This window comes from Rana temporaria, chromosome 3 (assembly GCF_905171775.1).
Source record: "Rana temporaria chromosome 3, aRanTem1.1, whole genome shotgun sequence".
In the NCBI taxonomy this organism is placed as follows: Eukaryota; Metazoa; Chordata; class Amphibia; order Anura; family Ranidae; genus Rana; species Rana temporaria.
The window spans coordinates 386,719,995-386,747,326 of NC_053491.1; the positions used below are offsets into that span (position 1 = coordinate 386,719,995).

At 41.6% G+C, this 27,332-nt stretch overlaps 1 protein-coding gene across 3 annotated transcripts in view; it reads left to right on the top strand.

The window, feature by feature from the left end:
- The window catches only part of DENND2A (DENN domain containing 2A), a 172,969-nt gene extending 160,029 nt beyond the window's left edge, over positions 1 to 12,940 (top strand). For all 3 annotated transcript variants that reach the window (XM_040345728.1, XM_040345729.1, XM_040345731.1), the window contains 5 exons: positions 973 to 1,014; positions 3,264 to 3,378; positions 4,687 to 4,926; positions 6,970 to 7,056; positions 8,505 to 12,940. In XM_040345728.1, the coding sequence (XP_040201662.1) occupies positions 973 to 1,014; positions 3,264 to 3,378; positions 4,687 to 4,926; positions 6,970 to 7,056; positions 8,505 to 8,536 (516 nt within the window). In that variant the 3' untranslated portion in view covers positions 8,537 to 12,940. The remainder of the gene's footprint in view (positions 1 to 972; positions 1,015 to 3,263; positions 3,379 to 4,686; positions 4,927 to 6,969; positions 7,057 to 8,504) is intronic.
- Positions 12,941 to 27,332: the final 14,392 nt, after the last annotated feature.

Consider the following 27,332-nt stretch of genomic DNA (forward strand, 5'->3'; position numbering starts at 1 on the left):
TATGAGAAACTGATTCTGTGGATCAGTTCCAAAGATAGAAACAGGGATACGGCGGCGTATCAGTAGATACGCCGGCGTATCCCTTTTGTGGATCTGGCCCAATGTGTCTAGACATACTTTAGAGATCATGTCACCAGACCATTCGTTTCAACATTTATCCCATACGATTATATTATATTTCACATATTTTTTGCCTTGTGTTTACCTGTAAAAGCCTCCCTTATGTAGCCATCCAAAAGCCCTGAGACTGTTGCTGGGTGCAACCCATTTTACACATAATGTCAGCTGCTACAGAAGACTCGCAGCTGTTGCCCAACTGTGTTCTCCACTCCTTCCCTGACCGCTACATAAAAGGTTATAAAGGGAGGTAAGAGGAGGAGCTGGGCCAGCACAGACAGTAATTGGACACTCCCAGAAGAGAAGAAGGCTATGAGGTGCAAGGAGGAAGAGGGCTGTGCTGGGAAACTGACATTCCCTGAAGTCTTCCTTCTCCGGCAAGTTCAGAAGTATATTGCTAAATTGTTTATGGAAATAAAATAAAAAAATGCTGCTAGTAAGTGGATTCTTCTGTGTTGACTGCAAAGTTTTATGTTGGTGATCGGGTCTCGTTAAAGCTTCTATGAGATTTTAGCGAATGTGTTTAGATGCTTTAAAGAGCTTCTCTTTCTGTAATGGGAGGTATCCTTTAATCCGTGCAGTTTCGGTTTCCTGATGTCCCTGTTCAATGTGGGTGGAAAGCAGCGGCTGGGCAGTGATTGGACCGGCTCCAGAACGTTGAAAGGATTTGTCATTTCTGGTCAGTGGTAGGGAAACCTCAAACCACAGCTGAGGATGTGTACACTGTAGAAATGGCTCAGACCCAGCTGCTGCGGACACTACATTTAGGCAGGAAGGAGGGCAAATGCAAAAGAGGGGACTGGAAATCCCCTGAGAAACAGGAAATGAAAGACCTTTGTTTTTGTTTCTATACAGGTTCTCCTGGTGGACCTCGGTAATGATCGATTCCTCAGCCAGGTGAGTGTGACTGTCGGTACTAAAAGAGCCTTCAATGTCTCATCTGCTTCACCTTGATAATAGAAAGAAGACCACTCATGTCTTGTCGAGCTTACAGGAAGCACCTCGTTTTCATGCTGTGCAGGCTTTATAAATGTCCCTTAAAATATATAATGTATATATTGGGGCGGTCAAAATTAACTATTCCTCGATTTAATCATAATTTTTTTTTTTTTGATCGATCAAAATTCTTTTGATCGGTACTCACCTCTCCACCGGCTTCCGGATCTTCAGGGAGTTCCGTTGGAGATCCAGTGACGTTACGGACACCGGCGGGGCTTGCCGTGTCCATCTGAAGGGCTCCTTTGCTGTGCCTTCATATCTGCATGCCGGCGGAACCTTACCATCTGTAGGCATGTGCATTTCGTTCCGAATCGAATCGAAATTCGGACAAATTTTTCATTATTCGGGTGCATACGAATTCCCAAATTGTAATATTAACGAATTTAACCGAATCCGAACAAACGTTTTCGAATCGAAAACCCGCGGACGAAATTCGATTGAATTCGAAAACAAATTCTCTTCGAAACCAAATCGAAAACAATTCGATTCGAAAACAAATTTGAATGAAAATTTAAAGCAAATTTGAATAAAAATCTAAAAAATATAAATCAATTTCTAAAAAATACAATAAAATAGAATATAAAATAATATCAATAAAACAATAGAATGAAAATCAAAGAATAGTAAAGAACAGAACGGAATTTAATAGAATGTAATCAAATACAAAAGAATATGACCTGGCTTCTTCTATCTATCTTCTATCTTCCATTTTCTGAAATTCGAAATTCATATAGAATGAACTCAAATTCAAATAGAAAAATATTAGAATAGAATACATTTTTTTTTTTTAATATAAATATAAAAAAAAAAATGTATTCTAATATTTTTCTATTCGAATTTGAGTTCATTCTATATGAATTTCGAATTTCAGAAAATGGAAGATAGATAGAAGAAGCCAGATCATATTCTATTGTATTTGATTACATTCTATTAAATTCCGTTCTGTTCTTTACTATTCTTTGATTTTCATTCTATTGTTTTATTATTTTATATTCTATTTTATTGTATTCTTTTTTAGAAATCGATTATATTTTTTAGATTTTGATTCAAATTTGCTTTCAATTTTCATTCGAATTTGTTTTCGAATTCGATTCAAATAGAATTTGTTTTCGAATCCGGTCGAAATATATTTTCGAATTCGGTCAAACTAACAAATTCCGAAAACGAATCTAACTTAACGAAATTAATTAAACAACGAAACAAACTTTTCCCTTTTGCACATGCCTAACCATCTGCAAGGGCTGTTACACTTCCCTCTATCACTTCCCTCTATCAACCTGGGATTCTACAACCATCCACTGGGAGTTGTGATAGTTCCCTTCACGGGACATCTACATGCCGACATGCTGATGTTAACCCCTCCTCATCTGGATTCAGCAGTGGTATCGTTGTACACATTTTTATACCAGTATCATACTTGGCTACATGTTTTTGAGACTGCTTTTGCTACCGTTTGGTATTACTCGCACCATTTTTACAGTTAATGTAGCTACATCAATTTTATCTCCAGTGCAATACTTATTTTGTTATCTACTTGAAAACTATAAGTTTTAATGCCATTCCCATCGAGCGCTACCTTTTTGTGTGTGTTTTTGTATCCTGATATCCATTTTTCCAGTGGTTGGTAGCTGCACTGGGAATCGGCCTGCAAGGAGATCAGCTAAAAGTAGTTGGATCTGTATGTGCATTATAATTAATCAAAATTAGTCGATTAATCGATTAAAAAAAATCGATTAATCGAACACGAAAATTTTTAATCAGTAACAGCCCAAATATATATATATATATATATATATATATATATATATATATATATATATATATATATATACATACATACATACATACATACATACATACATACATACATACATACATACATACATACATTTTTTTTTTATTTTATTATTCCTCAATGCTATATAACTTCTTGCCTAGTGAGAGACGCCTAAGCCTAATTTTCCTACCAAATGCATTGTGCACTGTGGCAACTAATGGTCCGCTCCCGCCTCTCCTTTATCATTCCCAAGATTTGGGAGTGCCTTTTTTCATGTTTCCATCACCCTTCATTTAATAATGAAAATGTCTGCAGTCCGCTTTATCCTTAGAACCCCCAATCCTGAATCTTTTTTCCTTTTGTGTTCTAGATGGATGATGAAGACTCCATCCTCCCCCGGAAACTGCAAGCGGCTCTGGAACAGATCTTGGAGCAGAGGAACGAGTTTGCTAGTGAAATAGAAACGTCTGCTAATGGGCAACAAGGTAACTGGTAGAGTTTCTAGAGTTTTAGAATATCATTTTTTTTTTTGTCCCTGCCCTCATCTGTAGCTTCTTTTTTTTTAGCTTTTTTAATAAAAGTGCAAACCTAGGGCTTGATTTCATCCTCTGGCTCAGGAAACCTTTTGACGTTGTACAAATTCTGTTAGAACTGGGACATTTGGTTCATTTATATGATGTGGCCCCAAACTTTGGTCTTTGGAGTTCACCCACTATGTAGTTTACCCAAGATTTTGAAGCTGTAGCTTTTTTTTTGTAAACCTCAGCTATGAAATGTGAGTAAAGAATATCCCTCTATAGTGTGTACTTGTCTCTATCCAGAGCACTAAATGACATTTTTGTCCACTGTCTCATTCCTCTGCTATAAGCAGAAGTCACTTCTGATGAATTTGACACCAAGAGAAAAATTGGTGACGGAAGGGACCTCCAGCTAATTGGCAGCCTCAGCTCTGTTCCTGGGTGAAGGTGGTGTGTCCCTGCCCACTAATCTGCTCTCAGAACTCTCTTCACTGCGTTCTGCAGAATGTAACTTCAGCTCTCCGCCCACTTTTTTGTAGAACTCTGATAGGTTGTACATTCTTCACTGTGAATGGTAATAGAGCAGAGAAGAGTGCAGATACAGATAAAACAAATCCTCCTACATAAGTTGAACTTGTTTATCATCTGCTCAGCGGGCATCGCTCCGTTGATCCCCACTAAGCCAGCAGATGACAGGTCTGTCTCTGCACACTGTGCAGAGACTGGTCAGTCAGGTCTCCACTCTCCTCTATGGTCTGATTAAAACAAACATCTGTTCGTTTTTATCCGATCGGCCAGACGGATGCAAAATGGGGTTTGCATCTGTCACACTTAGCAGAGAGAAACCGGGCTGATCGGGTGTCAGCGGACATGTCTCCACTAACATCCGACGCTCCATAGAAGTATATGGAGCGCCTGTTCATATCCACCTGAAAAAACTGACGGGTGGTTCTGAGCGGTCTGCACGTGTGAAAGGGGCCCAAGTAATGCACTTTTTTGGCTAGTTGGAAGTTATAAGGCACTGCTCTGCATAAAATCCCATCTGTCTTCTAATGAGCGAGAATAGGCTCACCATTATCCATTAATGGGCCAGGCTAAGCTTGGCCTTCTAGTGGACTCTGGTGGCTTTGGCAACTGAAAACTTTTGCAGGTTCCTCTAAGCCACGGAAGTCCCATTTTGTTCCTTGTAATGTATTTCAGCATCAGAAATATCAATATAACTTTTATTGGGGCGACAATCAAATTTTCCATAAATAATATAAATTTGTTCTCCAGATTCCAGCGCTCTCAATGATGTGGTATCTGAGGCCTTTGTCCGCTTCTTTGTGGAGATAGTTGGTCATTACTCTTTATTCATGGTTCCTGGGGAGCAGGAGGAGAGGACGCTCCTCCGCGATGCCTTTCGCAAATCCATCTCCTCCAAGAGTGTCCGCCGATTCCTGGAGGTCTTCATGGAGACTCAAACGTTTGGAGGCTTTACCCAAGAGAGAGAGATGAGGAAACAGGGAACCAAAGGTCAGTGAGTCCAATTTCAGGTTATTTGCAGTAACCCTGCTTTCCTGTTTTCTCCCTCAGTGCCAGTCTGTTCGTCTGCTCTGACTTATTGAAGACAACGCAATTGTTGCTTTAGGTGGCCTTTTTTTTATCAGTTTTCTTTATCTATACAGTGATTTAGCGAGGATGCAAATTAAAGTATATGTAAGCAACCGCCCTGCAAAACAAACCATTCAGTTTAAAATAAAAATGAAAGGCAAAACATTTGTGGATGCATATAAAAAAAAATCACATAATGTCTGTTCTCAGTTGCACAAGGAGCCCAGAGAGCTAGGGAAGGAGAAACGGTTGTACACTGGTTTTCCCGGTGAATGGTTGGGAGGGGGGGAGTGGTGTCAGCACCAGTCTGATAGTTGAGGCTGAGCTCCCTGCACAGCCAGAACACTGACCACACTGTGCTCTCATGCCTGGTGTTGTCAGTTTTTAGTAGAGGACTGGCAGGAACACCAGGTATTGCACACAAAGGAAGCACTACAAAGAGGACAGAATAATTTTTCATACAAGTACATGGTACAGCAGTCTCGTATCAGGAATATGAAATGTTGGGTTTACCTACTCTTTAAAGTGTGTCTAAACCCGAAAGAAAAAATATAATTTATTTCAGTTTGCTGATCCTTGGATATGGTGGTTCCATTCTTCTTTGTGTTTTTTTTTCCCCATTTACTTTTACCTAATGATCCTGCCAGTAATATACTTCCTATGCTAAGATGACATCACACATTCACTGTACTGTATCTATGGAAAAGTAGCATTGTCATCCTGGGACAGACTACTCCCTTTCTCCTCAGCATTATTACATAGATTTAAATAAGAACCTCTTAGTATAAAGAAATGGTAGTACCATCATTCTAGAAATCATTTAGAATAGAATTAGGACTGAAGGGACCCCAAGGACCTAGGAGACCAGGCAAAAAAGGGGGGCAAGAGGACTATATCGGTACTGTGTAAAGAGATAAACTCAAGGAGTAGTAGAGGTAAAAGATATATATCAATTTATTAACATGGTATCAAAAAGAGACAAACATGATTATAAAAATACATCAAAACAGTAATATCAAACAATGGACATATTGCGAGACCAACCATACAGGTCATCGGGCTGAGGTGGTCCCCAGACAGAGGATCACAGTGAAGAGAGGGGTCAAGCAACGTAGAATCTCGACTAGTTTCGCAACTGGGTTGCTTCGTCAGGAGAATTCTATAAAGAGAACACCAAATCGCTCGGAAGTCGCAGCCGACCGCAGAGAGAGCCTCCCACGGCGACCAAGGGGGACAACTGCGGAGGTGGACCTGTTTAACTGTGTAAAATTAGGAACTAAAGTACAAGGGCCCTAGGATCCATTTGCAACGTGAAAATAGTGCGGCGAGTGGTTACACAAGCCGTACAGTGATACTGTGTGTGGTTCAGAGATGGAGTCTGGTACGGTCTCGCTTATAGGGAGCAACTTGTTGCTGGGTAGAGCAACGCAGAGTCCTAGGGCCTGGTGTCCAACACATTGTTACATAGGGGAAGGTGTTCTGTAGTTCACAAGATGGCAGATAACGTTGTTTGAGATGAATAGTTCCATGCACAGGAACTTGGAAGCACACTGATTTACTGGTGGAACCGACAGGTACATTTCTGTACTTGCTAAAAAATGTTCCTTACCTGAAAAAGATGAATTGATAACTAATACTATATAGCACACACAGCACTTCAACACTACAGCATCCTATATAAAACCTTTTCTCAATGGGAGGAATACACGTTTTTTTCTTTTTTTCTTTTCCCTTCTGTGTAACAATTTGCAAATTAGTAAAACAGCAGAAACTATTCTTAAACAGAAGCATTATCGGTGCTTTGTACCCATCCTAATTTCCTGTTGTCTTTGTTGTTCTGATATGAAATCCCAACCCCTGAGAGCTTGCTGAGCAGCCCCCGCAGATGCCGACACAGCTGTGAGCACAAAGGATTCTGGGTGTGTACGGAAGATGCTGAACTCATCTGTTTGTTTGTATTTACAGGTCTGTTTGAGGTCAGGGCGCAGGAATATCTGGAGACGCTGCCGGGAGGGGAGCAGAGCGGAGTCAACAAGTTTTTCAATAGGATAGGTGAGCTGGAAAAAGGATAGTATTGGTCTGCTGAATGTCTCACTGTGTGCACCATTAGGCTTAGTGTACAAGGGACGTCTTGCAACCTCTCCGGAACGATTTGACTTGACAGATGGTAACCGATGTTTAAAAATGTCAGTTTTGCTGCGTTTACATGCCGTGTTTGCGTTTTTTAAATGTGTGTTTTTTATAGTCAGAAATTAAAACCGACTGTAAACAACACGGCTAAATGCGAATTGTCGCATTTACAAGCTGTTACAGGCGTTTTCAAATGCCTCTGAACATCGGTCCTGAACGCATCTTTTTTTGCTTTCCAAAAAAATGCTTTTAAACTCGACTGCCTAGAAACGACAATGAAACAACCCTGTGTACATGTACTGATAAGAGAACATAGAGGAGAGTTCAGGGGCAGCTGAAAAAAATGCCCAACTGCTCCTAAAAGAGGTTGTAAAAAAAAAAACTAAGACAAAGGCATAATGAGCTAGTATGCATTGCTGATGGGTTTTACTTCCTCTTCTGATCCCAGCAAAGTAAAAGCATCACATACTAGCCCATTATGTGCAACTTACCTGCACCCCTCTTCCGGGGCCGTGGGCTTTTTTTTTTCTTCATGAAAGTAGCTTTTTCACCCAAAAATTGCATTTGAAGGACCACTGTGCAAATACCATATGATATAAAATATTGCAACAATCGCTATTTTATTCTGTAGGGTCTCTGCTAAAAAAAAATGTATATAATGTTTGTGGGTTCTAAGTAATTTTCTAGCAAAAAATACAGATTTTAACTTGTAAGCAATAAACATCAGAAAAACGCTTTGGCGTGAAAGGGTTAAAATGGAGGTCTCCAAACTTGTCTTGCCTTTATCTGGGCCTTAAGACATAATTCCTGCCACTGACACCAACAATGGGGCACTATTGCAAAATTTAAGGATTTCTGGACAGCCGCACTCCAAAACTTGTTGCTTTTTATTGTAAAATAAAATCGGCTATGATTAAGCGCTAACGTTTAGTGCGAAACGCGTCAGTTTGTACCCCTTTTTGCTGTGGCATGTATCCTGTGGTTTTTTTTTTATTTTACAATAAAAGCAACAAGTTTTGGAGTGCGGCTGTCCAGAAATCCTTCCTTAATTTTGCATTATCCTATGCATTGCCAACACCCCTGGCTTCGGATCTGGTGAGGAGATTCCTAATTGGTATCGTTGAGCGGTGATCTTTTCTCTCTATTTGCCAATGGGGCACTATTCCTCCCACTGACACCAACTATTTCTCCCCCTAGAGCTGGCATTGTTTACGCCCACTGGGCACAGACCACTCCCTCCTGAAGTCGGAAGGACAGTAAACTGGCCCTTTCTTTAAAAATGTTGGAGATCCTTGTCCTAAGATGTCAGTCTAATTGTGTTTTGTATCTTGTTGTTGAGTTTTATAATATTTTCCTCCTTCTTTCCATAGGAAGTAAAATGTGGTTTCGTAACAAGAAATAAAACTGAGGATAGAAGACAGGACTTTTTTAAGTTATTAACACGTTGTCTCCACTTACCCGGATTTCTTACTGTTGGGAGGCTCCAAGAAAAAGGAAGCAAGGGGCCAATCTCCTTGCCTTGAGTGGCCCTTCTCCTCGACCCTCCTCACAGAACCTGTTTGGGCTCCCTCTGCTGTTTCATGCACTGGACAGACCTGATAAGCTCACCATTCATACCGCATCAGTGGCCACTATCTTTTGTTCTTTAAGGGATTTTTTTTTTTTCAAAACTTTATTTATATTAGAATTAAAAACAATCTTCGCAAGAAGACGGACTGATTTTATGACCTCTGATTGGGGATATTTAACTTTCCATTAAATCAGTATACTGGGGTGCAACATATCTGGAGGAGATATTTGGATACAAAGAGAACGTGTTTTTAAAGTTGAAGACCATATTGGGAATTGGTGTAATGAGCTTCACTACACGTAGTAGTGCCACGTTTTTAGCAGAATGTTGCTTCCTGTTGACAAAGACAAGAGTGCTCTGAAGATCATCTGTAGGTGTCTTTCACAAGATGGAACGAATATATGTTACCATGCTGGAACTGGTCCTCTGATGTCCATCTATATCTAGTGGCTAACTCACAGCAGCTGAAAGATGTTGAGAAGAATGACACGGGTTACGTTATAGTTCAGCTTCCACTCTTGTTTAATATCACAATTTCCACTTTTATTGAGCCGTATGAACTGAGCAGTTGATGGGAAGTGTGCAGTGAACAGGTCACGTGGCCTTTTTACTTGCAGTGGTTTTATCATGTGACCCATAAACTGCCACGTGTAATCATCAGTCATGTGCCTGTAATAGATCATGTGACCATTCAAAGTGCTCTTGTGACCTCTCCAATGGTAGCAAGTCATATAAATGTGAAATGCGCCTGAAAGCATCCACTCCTCCTTTGGACTATTCCTGTGCGCTAACAATTAGACGTGTCTTCTTTTGACGTACTCGGCTGACCCAGTATATTGATAACAAATCCAATGCTTTTCTGCGTTCCGTGGCGTTTAAATGTCTGTGGTACTGATTATGTCACACGGCAGTGCACAGAATCATTGTGTGACTTGCTGAGAACATTTTGTCTGTTGTGATTTTTGTTGTATCTAAAAGGTAGCATTAATTTTGATTCTGATTTGTCATTTTGTAAAAATTTTAACATGTTGGGAATTGCTGACAAGCCACCTGATGATAATGCCGGTACACCCACCTGAAACCATTGTTTTGTGCTCCCTATCATTTCGGACTGAGAAGAGGCTGCTAGATTAGCTGAAACATTTACGGCCAGTTCACACCAGAGAACGGTGCTGGAAAGGCGCGTTCTGTGTGAAATCGCACCTTGTGAGCACGTGCAAGGCGCACGTGGGTGCTAATTGTTCATGGCACCCCAAATGCATCTTGCACATTTGCGGCCGCCAAACTGCATAGTGCCACAGTACCATGCGATTTGACGTGGTGCAATTACCAAAAGTAGTACTTGCACTGCTTTTTGCATGTTCCAGTGCGTTTTGCAGACTGTTCAATTGAATGGGCTGGCAAAACCGGAATGCATGGGAACGCACACATTCCAGTGTGAACCAGCCCTTACTGCATCATTTTGTATAAGTCACTTTGAGGCTTATTTATCCTATGCCATGGGTGCAGGTGGAAAACCATGTGATGAAGGGGGTGTTGCCTAGTAAAACTAGGGGCTCTGCTGTCTGTCCAGATATATACAACACAATATACATAGCCCCATGTGGATCCTGCCTACTGCCAGCTTTCTCTGGCCTTCATATAGTAATTTTGCTAAAGAAGAAATTTTTCACAAATCCGTTTTATAAATCTGCCTATATTATACTTATTTGTGATGAGGTGTTCCCTGATTAGTCAGCACCTCCTTGGACTTTGCACCCCTTTAGACTTTTTCAACAGAAGTGCCAAGGGCAGTGTTTTCCAGTTTCCTGTATCAACCAATCAGAAATCGGCTTTCATTAGTGCCCTTGCTACCTGAACACTAAGCTAAATTAGCTATATTTTTGTAAAGCGGAGACTATTTTAGCAAGTAGGCCTCACACACACACTCGAGCTCAAAACACTGCTTTTACAGGCATTTGAGCTGTTTTTCTCTGCCTCTAAACTCCCCTCCATGTCCATGCACACTGTAGGCGTTTAGAGACCGGAACAAACTCACTTGTGTATTCAACAGAGGAGCGTTTTGGCAGGAAAAATACCTGACACGCCTAAACGCACAATAACGCCAGACTTTTTTAGCACTTGAGCATTTTTTCATTTCGGTGGCGAGAATAAATTCATATTCTGGCCAATGAAATGAAAAAACACCAAAGCGATTGACGCAATTAAACAGGCTTGGAAAAAATGCAGCATAGGAGTGTTCTTGCAGCTGCTTTTATCCTGCCAGGAGAAAAGCATTTAGAAGAGCCCCAATGTTCATGAGGCCTTAGTGCAAGTACCTCCATATGGTCTTCATACTGGCTTCCTGTAATACACTGCACAGTATGATTCATATGAGCCAGTAGTAAAACGTTAGATTGGCAGCCTGCATACAGCAATAAAGCTTGATTGGCCCATGGTATTTAAAAAGGATATTGAATCAACATTCAAGAAGGTCCTGTCCATTGAAGTTTCTTCCAGAAGAGGTCTGAATTTCATGTTTGTGGAATGTTGGGTGACCCCATCAAAGTGCCCCATATCGGGTGTCCCCCCTCAGAGTGCCACCCTAAATCAGGTGTGCTTTTCAGTGTCGTCCTACATCTGTTTTCTCCACAAGAACCCCCTTATATCAGATGTCTCTATCGCCATACCCCTTGTCTGGCCCTTTACATCAGATGTCCCCCATTACCGTGCCACCTTACATCGGGTGTCACCATTGAAGTTGAATGATGCTGGCCATCATTTAATCTGAAAGGCTGAGGACATAAAGTGGCAGAAAAAGTACTGCATAAGACAGCTGCTGGTTATAGGTACTTTTGCAGCAAAAGCTGCTTTTTTTTTTTACTTTAATTCTGTTTTATCCCTATGAAGGCTGACCTCTGGTTGCTACCGTCTACTGCTAAACACTGATTTTTGCGCTGTATTGTAAAACATGTGTTTTGTTACCATGGTGAACAGAGGTTTTGGAGATACGGGCGAGCTGTATTTCCTGTAGGAAATAAAAGCTGCCGGCCATGCTATCGGTTATTGTAACCATATGAGTCCTAAAATGCAGATTTTGTCTGATAAACAAGCCTTGCTGTAACGTGTCCTGTACATGATGGGGAGGGATGGTTCACAAGTCGATCCCAGCCTACTGCAAGCAGTTCATCTCCGCCTGTTCTCTCCGTCTGTTTGTAATGTGTACGTCTGCTTATAGGAAATACCAAAGATGGAAAAGGTCTGTTTTTTCAAGATTTTAAAAGGGGGGGGGGGGTTCAGACAGATGCAAAAAGGGAGCCATCTCTGTCTTTAAGGAAAGGTTGAGAGAAGCACTTGTTACCCATTCATACTGCCCTTACCACGACTTGTTATACCACAATTATTGGTTGGCGCAATGAGGTACCAGTCATTTCAAGTGGCACCCTAATTGTATTGCATTGCAGTGGAATATGCACAATACCATGGGTTGCAATGTGCTGCCATCAAATGGGAGCATGCACCACGTTTTGGCAGTGCAATGCATGTTGCGTGCTACAGCGCATGTACATCAGAATGAATGGCACCATATAGCACCAACGCAATGTGTTTTTGGGTAGATGCTGGTGGATTGTGCATTACCTGCTGGGTAATTTTAATCCAGGGCTCAGGTTGAAGAATGTCTGCTCCTGGGTTTCCAGCTCCATAATTTTTCTTGTTGATTTTGTATATGGAGAATTGTGAGACTAAGTAATTGAATATCACCAATTGATCCTTTGAGAGATGTCAGTTCATCAGGTGCCACGTAGAACTGAAATGTAATTTTTTGTATTTTTGGGGGTGGGCATGACCCTTTCTACATCACAGTACCAATGCACCCCTTTATAAGGAATATTGGTAGTTGATGCATGTAAATGGCAGAATACTGAAACCACTAATGAAGAATCCTGTGATCAGTTAGACTAGGGTTGGGTCACCAGCTTCTCTCTAGCTCGCAAGAAACGGGCCCCAGCACATTCTCGCAGGGAGTGTTGGGACTTGTATTTCACCAGCAGCTGAATGTGAATCTGCTGGCTGCCTAGACCCAAGCTAGATGGCGTCCTTTGTGGGACTTGCTGTGCACATGTGTTTTTAAAGTATAATATAATTCTATATATAAATACCAATAAAATTGAGCCTGTGGTTTATATAAAGATTGTTTGGTTCTTTTCAGATTTTACCTATTGTAGAAATAAATTTTATGTTAATTATTTGACTTTATTGAGCATTGTCTTTTTGATTTATGTAATTTTAAGGTGTGTGTGTGTGTGTGTAAACCTTAACAATGAACTTAACTTTTGGTGTGTTAAATATACAATTGAAAATGTTTTAAGTGCAAAAATACCTGTTGCTCCTGCCAGAATTCCTGTGAGCTCTGTATGTATGTGATAGTCCTTGACCAGAACCTCTTGGTGGAAATGAATCAATCTGGATCAAAGAGATGAACCCAAGGAAGGAGGAAAGAAGGACCCCCTACTTCAAGTGGATGTTGCGTGGTGGGAGGAAATACTCCACAAAAGGATGAAAAAGCATGATGGTGAAGCTTAAAACTTAGTCCAGCAGATCATGCAAGGAAAAAGAAACAATGCTCCAGATGGTGCAAATCAAAAAGATATGGTTTTATTATAATAAAACCAAACAAAATGCTGATAAAAGTGATCACAAAAATATAAAAGAGAATAAAAGCAATATGAGGAGTAGACGTACCAAGCCCTATGCGTTTCATCCTACTGGACTTCAACTGCCCCAGCTGAAGTCTCGTAGGAAGAAACGCGTAAGGCTTGGTACACCTACTCCTCATTTTGCTTTTATTCTTTTATATTTTTGTGATCACTTTTATGTCAGCATTTTGTTTGGTTTTATTATAATAAAACCAATCTTTTTGATCTGCAGCATTGTTTTTCTTTTTTCCTTGCATGATCTGCTGGACTAAGTTTTTTAAGCTTCAACATCGTGCTTTTTCATCCTTTTTGTGGGGTATTTCCTCCCACCAAGTAAGTGGTCCTTCTTCCCTCCTTCCTTGGGTTCATCTGTTTGATCCAGATTGATTCATTTCCACTGAGAGGTTCCGGTAAAGGACTATCGGGCTAAATCCAGGTTTACGTGTGGCTTTATCATCCAGCCTTTTGGACAAGTTGAGTGGGTCCTCCTCGGGATAATCCATGCTTTCACGATCTGCTGTCGCTGACAGGCAGATCCTTGGGATCCGGTAAGAGTATTTTACCTATCTCGTATAGCTGGGAGGAATGTCCTGTCTATGATGATCGATGTGGCCACATGTTTTTCACCTCTTCATATATTTACTAATGGACATTTAATTGTTGTTTTTCCCATTTCACATTTATGTGTACAATACTCATTTGAGTCTTTAGTCACTTCAGGTGACCTACGTTTTTTTCACCAATATTAGCGCTACATTTTTTCCTTATCACTTGTCCTGATGCTGTCTTCCTCCGATGTGTCGTCCCGCATCTGATGTCTCTTATGTAGCTGTGGGGCGTGGCCATCGGATGACCTCACCCGGAGAGCCTGCCACTTGTGACGTCACTAGGAAGCGGGCTCTCCGGGTGACGTCATCCAATTGAATAGAGCAAGGGTCATGTTGGCACAAAGTGCTGTCCTTTAAAATTAATTGAAACAAAGTGTTTTTATTCTCCATGTATTTCTATTTCTAACATAAGAAGCATACCCAATAATTGTGGGTTGTGCCGATTACGATAGGAAGAATGATTAATTCAACAGCTTAAATTGTCAACTAAATTCATAGGATAAATGCACAGGCTACAAATGCCATTAGTATGTGGAACAATAAAGAAAGAGTTACTGCTGGGGGCGCAGTGACAAGGCGGACTTTAAAAGGCAAGACTGGAAACAAAGGATTTAAAAAAATATATATATTTTAATTACAAAAAATAGAAAAAGATACATTAAAAACCATCTAAGGTGCAGAGTCTAAGTACGAACCAGTGTTCACCTGAGCTCCTGATGGTAGAGATGGGTTTTGCTGTGTTAGTACAAGGTTGTAGTCCTCAGGATCGCCCAACCAGGAGGTGAGGAAGCCAGGGTCCAGTAGCATATATAGCAAATAAGGATCAAACAGAAGCGTAGTCTGTAAACCAGCCAAAGGGTTGGTAACAAGTGGTTGCATGTTGGGATCAGGCAGAAGCCTAGTTGAAGAACAAGCCAAAGGTCTGTAACAAATGGTAGCAAAAATATGGATGGCAGCAGGGAAGACGAGCGTGAGATATTGGGTGGAGAGAGCATCTTGGGTAGCTCAGCAAGAAGAGTCGTTGCCAGACACAGCAACGGTCCCAGGTCCTGACACCTAGATTTAAACTTCTTCCAACGTTTTGGCCATCGTCAATCCCAAAAAAGCTGCCCCTCTCATATTTAATTGCAGTCCGTCTCTGCTATAGAGACGGTAACCATATGAAAATTCAGTCCAGTTCTCCATGAAGCCACTTATTAAGCTCCCTAAGTTCCTGCTGCCTCTCTAGTGTGGCTTGAGGTACGGGCAGTATTTATGAAAATACTGCCTTGGAGATCCTTTTCTTCAATATAGCTTCTAAGTCCTTGAAATCAATCTTCCTCCAATACCCTGTTTCCCCGAAAATAAGACAGTATCTTATATAAATTTTTGCTCCCAAAGATGCGCTAGGTCTTATTTTCAGGGGATGTCTTATTTTTCCATGAAGAAGAATACAGTACACATTTATTGTTGAACAAAAAAGGAAATTTATTACCTGTATACGAAGGGGGGGGGGGAATTACCATTTTAGTAACCCCTTCTGATCCTCCTGTGTCATTTTGATTCCCCCCTCTGATTCTCCTGTGTAATTTTAAGTGACCCCCCCTCCCCCACCCCTGTGACAGTGGGCACCTTCACCAGACATTCCCCCCCACCTCAGTGTGTCCACACAATGTGCCAACTCCTGCTCCGCGATACTCGCTATCTAATTGTGAGTCGGCCAGACTCCGTCAGGGCAGAGCGAGTAGCAGACAGCAGCTTGTCCTGGCGGCGACACAGGCTCTCTGATGAAAAGAGACCATGCTCTTTCTGTCTGCTCCGTCTGCGCTGCGTGTCAGTGGCCACCGCTACGTTTCAGGGTACAGAGTTACGGTAGCTTCGGGGGGCCTTATTATCGGGATGCCTTATGTTCAGGGGAGGCCTTATTATTGGGGAAGTATTATTTTCGGGGGATGCCTTATATTTCAGCGAGAGGCAAAACTGTAAGTAGGTCTTATTTTCGGGGGATGTCTTACTTTCAGGGGAAACAGGGTATTATCGTTTAGTACCAATATGTACCATGACAGCTGGGTGTTCCCCAGCCCCATCCCACAATCTGTTCATGAAATCTTCAATGTTTTGAACCTGATCCCCCGGTAAACACACTGTTCTGCGATAATGGTCTTTGTGACAGATTGCCATCTCTATCCTTCCAATAACTGAGTCCCCTACCACCAATATCTGCCTATCCTTTCTTGTAACTTTACTGGAGAAGATGTTCCTCTGGTTCTGCTGGCATTTTGGTGGAGTCTCAACATGAACGTCACATTCTGGTGGAGCCTCAATGTGAATGCCACATTCTGAAGAGGTCTTAATGTGAATGCTACATTCTGTTGGAGTCTCGACATGAACATCACATTCTGTTGGCATCTCAACGGGAACTTTACATTCTGCAGGTGTCTCAAAGGGAACTTCAGATTCACAAATGTTGGTTGCCTGGCAATTAAGCCATCCCACTAAAATTTTAGTGACTCGGTGAGCTGGCAACAAGTTTTTTCAGCGGTGTGATGATATACTTGCTGGGAGTATGCTATCTGCAAGGAGGGAATCTCTGGTGCCCATGGATGCATATTTGTGTTAAAGCCTTCCCTTTTTGCACTGCACATATGAATACTTGGCAACTGTCTTGGAATTCCAGGACAGTCACGCTTTATTGTATGCTGTCCTGCCATGGCTCAGTTCCGAGATTGGAGGGGGGGATAGTGGCAAATGAGACTCGCTACTTCAGAAGGAAGCTTTGGGTGTGGAGGGGGGGATGCTGCAGACGGGAGACTACTTCTTCACTACCGCAGTGATCTGCAGCACTACAAGTGCGTTTGGTTGTAGCTCTACATGTACAGCTTTTCTTATATTGCTTCAATTAAAGTATGGCATTGGTTTAATGATATGCCTGTTGTAGAACCACTCCCATTTTAAATGAATGCCCGCCCCTAATTAAAATACATTTTGGGGTTCTCTTTTATTTCCATGTTGGACATTTCTGGCAGTTGGTTGGTACTGAGGTCATCAGTCCAGCCTGTTATAAATGAATGCAAAGCTTGTTCAAAAAAGTCGTTTTTTTTTTTTTTTTTTTTTTAACAAGCTGGTGACAGGTAGAGAGAGAGGTGGGGGTGGGGTGACGACTTGGCTCCCTGTATACAGTTTCAAGAATTACTGTTTGCTGATTTTTGAATCAAGAGAAGCAGATTGGTGTTTTACAAGACAAAAGCCAGCAATGCCCATGGCAATCCTTGTACATATGTGTTTTGTTTTTTTTTACATTTTTTTTCCTTTCGTTTTTAATAGCCTTTGGCTGCTAAACTTTTATTTTTTTATTTTTTTAATCTTTCACTACTAAATATATTTTCTGTGTTTTTTAACCGGCAAATCAAATGTTTTTATTTTCATTCATGAACCGTTTCATTGCCAAACAAAGATTTATTTATCCTTTAATTTTTTAACCCTTTCACTGTCAAACCAAATTATTTTCCTTTTTAACCCTCCCTCTCCCCATTTTAAGCCTTTCCCCACCAAACCAGGTTTTTCCCATCTTTTTAACCCTTTCACTATCATACCATATTATCGCCCCCCCACTTCTCGCCCATATATTAAAGTATAACTAAGGCTGCGATTCCATCCCGTGATTTTAAATGACTGCAAAACGTTAGACGCGTTTGCGACGCCATTACTTCTAATGGCACCGCACTTGCACTGCGATTTTGCTACAATAGTCGCATGGTAAATCACTCTGCATCCACGGCAAATCACAACGTGCCTCTCTGTCACCCAAAAGAAGCTCATGTTCCTTTTTGCTATTGCAGCCCAATTTACTACGCAACAATCACGGTGCAAGTGCCATTACAAAAAATGGCATGGCAAATGCGTCTTGCACTTTGCAGCCATTTGAATTTGTGGAGCGGAATCAGGGACATTAGCAGAATTATTACACTGTATGCACTGTATGTTTGGCAGTGTCTGTTTTATGCACAGGTGGTACTGCTGTGCAATATATATGAGGGTGGTAGTGAAAACAATCAGAGGTGGTGTTGTGAGCTGGGATTTTAATACATCTGGCTACCATCCCCATTTTCAGGAATTCTGATTTTCAAAAGTTCCCAGGTATACATATGACCCCCAAATCTAACACCTCCCAGACTCCCAACAATAACCATCCCAGTGTAACCCAATACAAACACGATTCCATAAATGTACCCTCTCTGTAATTCCATCCCTTACTTAACACTAACCCTACCTTTACCCCAAGAACTAGCCCTTCCTATAGTCCCATCCAGGGCTTTTTTTCAGGGGGAACTTGGGGGAACTCAGTTCCACCACCTTTGGCTCAGACCCTTTGGCCTGCTCACCACAATCACTTGTAAACACAGAAGTCTGGTTTCTGTGTTTACAAGCAACAGCTCTGCACTCTGTGTGTAACCCCCTGAACTCTGCACTCTGTATGTAATGCAATTCTGGTATTTAATGCCCCTTTAAGACCCTTCTACTGTTTGTGAAATCTGAACGGGTCGTGGTTGAGTTCCTGCACCTATTTTCTGGAAAAAAAAAGCTCTGGTCCCATCCCAACCCTAACACTATCCCTCACAATAATAGTCCATATAACTTGCCAACTCTTACTCTAGCCCTTCTTTGTTTGCATAATCATCTCTCTTTCGCCAAAATCCTCTGTCCTGAAGAGTTCTTGCATTGAAAGATCTCAGCCCAGGGTTCCCAGCATGGGAATCTCCGGTATTGGCAGCTTTATGAAAGTATTGAAGCAAAATAGTTTACAATGACAGCCAGGTAACTAGCATTTTTTAAGCAGCAGAGGCACTCTCTGGGCCTATTCACAAGTACACCCTAAAACACACAAAGCATGGAAACTCACCTGCTCTATGTGTGGTGTAATTCAATGTAAATGGCACCACAAAGCATTGTACAGTACAGCCCTACACACAACTCACCATAGTGCTGTGCAACGCAGATACTGTGTGCTCTGCATTTTTTCATTCTTTGTAGGGCATAGGCATAACTAATAAACTGCTTTAACACAACACATGTGCCACACAGTGCTTTAAACCACCATGACAGAATGGTTTAGGGTGAATGGGCTTGTAATGTTTCTTCTCCACTAGGATGTCTATGTCAGATTCAGGCCTGAAAATTCCTCTCAGCAGCCTAAGCTCCTCCATTTTGTTTTGACTTCAGGGCTGTTGTAACATGCAGGCCTGCATCAATAACAAGCAACCCTCAGGGGATGGGGAAATCGGGACAGAAACACAACACTGTAGCCAAGGTGCCCGGATTGCATGTGTGGATATCATTTGTCCTTTCCTGTCAGAGGGTGTAATTAGGTCCTTCAAACACATCAAATATTCCCTTTTTTTTTTCCATTTCCTTTCTGTGCTATCATTTTCTCACACACGCTTCCTATTATGTAACTGCTAGGAAAGGATTCCCGCACCATTATCAAATATTAGCACAATATATATATATATATATATATATGATTTTTTTTTTTACAACAAAAAAAAACTCTTAAGAGCCGGTTCACACTGGGGCGGCACGACTTCGGGGGTGACCCGGCAAGGCGTCCTGAAGACGACTTCAGAGGCGACTTTCAAAATTACTTCTGTATAGAAGTCAATGCAAGTCGCCCCCAAAGTCGTACAAGAACCTTTTTCTAAGGCTGCATTCACATCTGAGCGACAGCCGCGTTCGCGTGTAGCGGCGTATTTTGCCGCGAGTACAAAACTTTCATTTTTTTTTTTTTTTTCCCTCAAAGTCTTCCCATTGCTGTCAATGGAAAAACGCCTATGTCGCCTGAAAAAAAGGGTCCGGGACTTTTTTTCAGGCGACAGGCGTTCGGCGTCTATGAGATGTGAACCATCTCCATAGACAGCAATGGGAATTCTCCCCTCGAGGGACAGAAGCGTCCGGCGTCGGGCGTTTTGTCGCTCAGGTGTGAATGGGGTCTAAGTCGGAGCGACTTGACGAGTCGCCCCAGTGTGAACTGGCTCTAATTCAATACAAATTTATTTGTATATAAAGTGCAAACAAAACAAATAATTTACAATATAATTACTGGTTCAAAAAAAACTTTTATTTTTTAACATTGGGCTGCAATTAAAAAAAAACAAAAAACTGTCCTGCTAGATTCCAGCTATTGTTTATCGAATGGGGTTAAAAAAAGAAAGGTAGGGTCTGATTGGCTTTTATGAACAACACTGATACTTTTCTTTCAGTTACTTTATATGTAAGGTCTTGGAGGACATACAAGCACAATGTAACAAGAAAATTCAATGCAGTGTATCTCCAGACAAAACTGAAGCTTGGAAGCTTCTGCGTATTTTAGCTGTTCCAGCACTGAAATGAAAGCCCTAGGCGATGTACTTTCCTGCCCGGCTGGGGGAAAGGGGGGCACAGTAAAAATGTAACTGTCACTAAATACAACCCAAGTGAATGGTTCCACACCGCAGCCAAATGCAATGCATGATGTTGCGGTATAATGGTGCAGCCTTTTCAAGGCTGAAACAGCCAGTAAAGAGGCAACGTAATGCCTCCCAAGCAGCCTGTCAAACACCCTCTGAAAAGCAACTCACTGCAGATAGTTCTTCAGAGGGCAGTGGCAGTGTTAATGAGCACCCAGTATAATCTGAGATCAGTTCTCCCAGTCTAATCAGTGGGCCTCTACATTCTGCTTATCAGGAGATTCTGTTAAAGTGCAGGGACAGCCATCACAAAGCCCTGATAATAACACTGAGATTGCTGATCTCCTACTATAAACAGTCAGCAGGGTCTGTATTTTCTCTGCAGGAGACAGCCAGAGAGTGGAGACAAGAGAGGCTCTCACCTCTGGACTCAAGGTCAAACTGACCCTGCTTTGGAGAGATTCCCCCTTACTTCCTGTTATGCCTCTAGGATCAAACACTGCGCCAGCATAGGGCTGCTTAGGCAGCTGCCTTAGGGTGCCAGGATGAGGAGGGGGTGGGATCTTGATTCTTAACCACTTCTCGCCTAACCAATGTATTTATACGATCGGACAGGTGCTCTCCAGTTCCTGGTTGTCCTCTATCTGGTGCACAGCCGTGCAATCTGATCACCACCACCGGACACAGCGGATCACAGTGTTTGGTACCAAGCTGTTGTGATTGGCCCTGTACCATATGATCTCTGTGACTAATAACAGCAATCAAGTAACAAGTAAACACAACTGTCGTGAATGACTTTCATTCATGACAGTTTGCTTACTACTGTGATCTGCTACAGTGTTCACATGGTACAGTGCAAATTACAGTGGCCCTTTGCCATGTGATAGCTGTAGCCAATCACAATAGTAAACAATGAGTCAAGAATGAAGTCCAATTATGACAGTTAAAACGATTTCTGTTACAGTGATCATCACTGTAACAGCAATCATAGCGAAAAAAACACCCAGATTACCTTCCCAGAGTAGTACACTGTGGTGACACTGCACTATGCTGGTGACAGCATGTAAAATAAATAATGGAAAAATAATGCACCTTTGCCTGTGTAGGCATAAAATCCTTACAGCGGTCCTTTTCTAGGATAGGAAGTGAAGAAAAATCCTCCCAATAGGACACAGCAGGAAAAAATACCTGACCGAGGTTTCAAACATTTCTTATTCTTTCCAAAACTAAAACAATATTCTTTATATACATACAGTAGTTTAATTTTACACAAATGCTAATTGCACATCATACATATGACCAAAACATACTCGGATGAATTAGACATTTCTCACAACTCAAAACTAAAGTTTCAAGGTAACAGCATAGCAGGAGCAGTTCTTATTAGATCTTCCTCTATGCCCTTTATCTCCTAACATTTCCCAGAAGCCTTTGTTCTCCCAATTTATCTCGGGTCCACGTCATCTTCCTGATCTCCTCCCAGACTTTGGTAGAAGTTCCCTACAAATGAAGAAAAAGAGAATATGAAAATCACACTACTCTCTATCTGCCTCCTTCGTTTACTGGTGAAAATGGTCCGCAGGTCCAAGAGCCATGCTGACATGATTCTGTCACCGACCTGTATTGCTGGAAACACCCTTGAAGTAGCACGTTCCTTGGGACAAGTTACATGTAAATAAGCCCAGGCATCCTTCACAGTCTGAGGGGCTCTGACATGATCGCCATAAAATGTCATCACATAGTGCCTGAAAAACATGAGGATGATAAGAGTTACACAAGGATGAGGAATACAGCTGTATACCAATCATAAAACTGGAACAGACACAACATTGGCTTTGTGCTAAATCTTAAAGTGGATGTAAACCCCCACATATATATATAGTGAAGAGAACATCCTCAGATGATACACAGAGATTAAACAAATACTCCTACATAAGTTTTACTTCTTTATCTGCAGCCTTCACTTCCCTACACCCCTTCAGAAGTGCAGATGCTGTTAAAATTCTTTCTTCAGCTGTCAGGAGCACAGAGGAGGGGGTGGAGAGACTGCAGTAACAGTGTGTGAGAGCTGATTGGAGGAAAGAGACACCCTCTCCACACAGCAGAAGAACTATGGGCCAGATTCACAGAGCAGATACGACGGCGTATCTGTTGTTCTATCTATGTGACTGATTCATAGAATCAGTTACGCATAGATAGCCATAAGATCCGACAGGTGTAATTATTTTACACTGGCGGATCTTAAGATGAAATACCGCGGCCACTGCTGGGGGGAGTTTGCATCGTAAACCAGCGTCGGGTATGCAAATTAGGAGTTACGGCGATCTACGACGGTTTTTCGCGTTCGCTACGTCGCCGCTAGTCTAGTTTCCCGTCGCAAAGTTAGTCGTTTTTTTGGTGCCTTAACTTTACACAGCAATCGTATTGCTGTACGTATAAAGTATGGCCCTCGTTCCCGGGTCGAAATTTAAAAAATAACGTTGTTTGCGTAAGCCGTCCGGGAATACGGAATTACGCTACGCGCGTCGCCGTTCGAAAAAATGACGTCACTTTGCGCAAAGCACGGCGGGAGTTCGGAAACGGAGCATGCGCGATAGGTTCGGCGCGGGAGCGTGCCTAATTTAAATGGCACACGCCCATTTGAATTGGCCCGCCTTGCGCCGGAGGCCGCCGGCGTAGGTTTTCATCGCAAGGGCTTGGTGAATCAGGCACTTGCGATGAAAAATTGCGGCGGTGTAACGTATCTACGATACGTTGCGCCGCCGCTCAACTATGTGAATCTGGCCCTAAGTTCTGAATAGTCAGGCTCATTCTGGACTCTTCCCGCCTCCCTCGCGACACAAATTTGATCTCATGTTCTCAGAAGTGACTCATGCTGATAACAGAGGAACGAAGCACCAGAGAGAAACTGCAGATATACTGTATGTGCTGTGCTCAGATTCCATGACTGAGGTTTACAAGCACTTTAACCACTTCAGCCCCTGGAAGAATTTACCCCCTTCCTGACTTTTTGCGATTCGGCACTGTGTCGTTTTAACTGACAATTGCGCAGTCGCTCGACGTTGCACCCCAACAAAATTGATGTCCTATTTTTACCCACAAATCGAGCTTTCTTTTGGTGGTATTTGATCACCTTTGTGCTATAAACAAAAGAAGAGGGACAATTTTGAAAAAAAACAAAACAATATATTTTACTTTTTGCTATAATAAATATCCTATTTTTTCCTCAATTTCGGCAGATACGTATTCTTCTACATATTTTTGTTAAAAAAAAAGCAAAAATCAATAAGCGTATATTGATTTGATTTGGTTTGCATTTTTATTATAATTTTTTTTACTAGTAATTGACGGGGATCTGTGATTTTTATCGTGACTGCGACATTATGGCGGACACATCAAACCCTTTTGACGCTATTTTGAGACCATTATCATTTATACAGCGATCAGTACTATAAAAATGCACTGATTACTGTGTAAATGAAACTGGCAGGGAAGGGGTTAACCACTAGGGGCGAGGAAGGGGTTAAGTGTGACCTAGGGAGTGATCCTAACTGTGGGGGGGGGGGGCTACCAGTTACACAACAGAGATCACTGCTCCCAATGACACAGAGCAATAGATCACTGTCCTGTCACTAGACAGAACAGGGGAATGCCTTGAACAGTCACGGAGAGTGCGGCGGGCGCGGCTTCTTACAGGGGACGTACAGGTACGCCCATTTGCCCACCGCAGTCATTCTGCCAACGTAAATCGGCGCACAGCAGTCGGCAAGTGGTTAAAGGTGGAGGAAAAAAAGAGGAATGGCGGCACTAACCAGAAAGGTAGTTTTATTTTAGGTCTATTAAGAATGAGGACACATCCTGCACACACATCTCCTGTGGTTTCAGCAAACACGTTTCACACACCTGTGCCGCGGACCGTTTTCATCGGACATGTCCGCTGGCGGATTTTGGTCTGATTTTTGGTACACACCATCAGACCAAATTTCCCGCGGACAGCGAATGCGGTGACGTGGCCACGCCGTCGCCGCGGCGACGTGCGCGACCCTGGAAGGTCAATGCTCCCACGCATGCGTTGAATCACTTCGACGCATGCGAGGGCTTTCGGCCGAGCAGACATGTCCGGTGAGTTGTACAGACGACCGAACATGTCCGACGGACAGGCTTCCAGCGGACATGTTTCTTAGCATCCGGTCGGCCGTACAGACGACCGAACATGTCCGCGGAAACATGTTCGGTCGTGTGTACGAGGCCTTAGAGGGAGATGATGTCAGGATCCTAGGTGATTCCAAAGGCAGATTTCGTGGGACTGCATAGCAACAGGCATTTCCAGATGAGTAAAACATTTTTTTTTTTTTTTTTTTTTTTATAGGTCTAATGAGCACAATAATGAAAAAAAAAAATTTGGGATGGAAACTCCACTTTAAATTGGGAATAAAGCTCTCCTAACGTAAAGGCGAACATTCACTGCGAGATTTACCATCCCTCTACATTACTATGTCCCCATTCACACCTAGGCGTTTTGTCGTCTGTAGTGTGACGCCGCTGCCGCCAGAGGGCTGGAAACACATTGCCCTCTATGGAGATGGTTCACATCTCCACGCCGGACGCCGGACGCCTGTCACCTGAAAAAAAGGTCCCGGACCTTTTTTTCAGGTTGCTTTCGGCATTCGGGGACCATCTCCATAGAGGGGCACATCCTAGGGGCACATCTAGGCGGACAATCGCGGCGTTTTGTCGCCGCAAATCGCGGTACAAAACGCCTCTATTTGCCGCCGCAATTCGCGGGACAAAACGCCGCGATTTCGTCCTCCTAGATGTGAATGGAGCCTATGTCCCACTAATGTGATATCAATGTAATCAGCAGACTTTTGTTGATTATATTTTGCAGTAAATATAAGGGGGGGGGGGGGGACACAAATTATGCAAATGTTAAATTGAGAAAAAAATAAAGGAAGATGCATGTTTTCTAATTTGTTTACTATTTATTCCTAATAAAACCATGGTAACAAAATTATATGTATCCAGAATTTCCAACCAAATTAAAGCCCTAGCTGTACCCACCCAAAAAAATGCATAAAACTTTACACTGCAAAACTTAAATGATATAATGTGCGGAACCAAGACATTGCCAAAATGAAGGATAAAATGTTCATGGATGAGGGGGTTTTAGGGAGAAAAAGGCCCAGAGACCAAACAGGAAGTTTTTAACCACATATTTGTGGCATACAAGACATTGGCCCAGTTTATAGCACTGTTACTGTCAGTGTATTAATCATTGAATGTTGATGTTTTTTTTAAAATAAATTCAGTGTTATATTATGTAAGCGTTTGTAATGCCGTTACTCACAGAGTATTGAGAGAGATATGAAAATTGGAGGAAGAGGAGAGGAAATGTGATGATTGATGTGGGATATATACGTGAGCTGTCAGACCTCCTAACACATTCGAGGTCATATTGCATCTGGTGATTGTTCTCGGTGGTGAAGGAGAAACACACGTGGTTCATTGTAGAAATTATTAAACTCTTCAGTGAAAGAAATTGTTCTATTGTTTTTTGGTCTTTTGCGTTGTTGGAATTTTATTTTATTTTTTTCAATGTATTTCAGCAATATTTTTCACTTGTTTTGTAGAGTTATTATCTTGATACATTTGTTACATATGGGGGTCTATTAAATTAATTAAAATGTAATTAAAAAATATGCCTGTCATGAATAATCCTGTATTTTGTCTAATATGTTTCTTATGATTATACAAACAGAAATAAGCACACAACCCAAATATTAAAGTGCAAGAGTGAAAAAAGTAAGTGCACACACATAAAAAATATATATATAGTCTCTATAGTGAAAAAAAGGGTCCAGTGTAACAATGCACACACAGAAAAATATATATATATCAATGCACACAAAAATATATTGTAAAAAACACAGTGCAAATAAATAAACCAAAGTCTTAACTACCCAAAGGGTAGTAAAAAACGGTATGTAATATAATAAAGTCCCAAAAATATATAAAAATATAAAAAAAGGTTAACAGCAGGACATTTCCAGGGATCAGTTCACCGATCGCTGCAGTACTCAATGCAATATCTGGAAGAAGCTTGGATCTTATTTTCAGCCAAAAGGATGTCAAATTACTGACTCTTACCGAATAAGATGGACCTCGGTTTAGTTTTTTTTTCATTTTTTCTTCACGTGGGTTTAGCGTAGAGTTTTTCTTCTTTTTGTCTTATTTCCTATGATTGTCAGCTCCATCTTGTGGCCATAATATAGCATTTTGCTTTTTGAGGTATTTCAGGAAAATACCACATTATGGCCAATAGATGGAGCTGAGGATCAAAAGAAATTATGTATTAGGCATAATGCTGCATTATTTGTGACATAAACTGAAATGTAAAAAGTTGTGACTGTCTTGCCAAGCAATGAAATGAGCACATGCCAAGCTAAAAGGCTAAAAATCACCAATACACTAATTGCAGTTTTTGCCATTGGAATCTGTACTCCGAGCACCAGCTACGTAATCTAGTTCAGCCATGCCTTTAACTTTTGGGCATATTCACCACGTACATTGCCCCTAAAGTTTTTTTTATTACATTTTTTTAACTATTGTCATGCACACTTGTTTTGGTATTACACCCATAGGCTGTGCGCTTTTAAATATGCTAACAGCACCAAAAAATATTGAGAAAATCACATTTTTTTGTAGGCCATATCTTAGTTTGAACACTGGAGTGCACTTTCCATAGCAAACAGTCTTTCTGAAAAAATTCTGTACATATTCACACAAATCATAAACAAATGCTAAATTCGAATGCTGGTCATCTGTGATCTTGCACACATACATTGCCTTACCGTGTCCTGGTTGAAGGTTCCATGATCACTTAGGTGTTTAAACAATTGAAGGTTCTGATCACTGGCAGGTC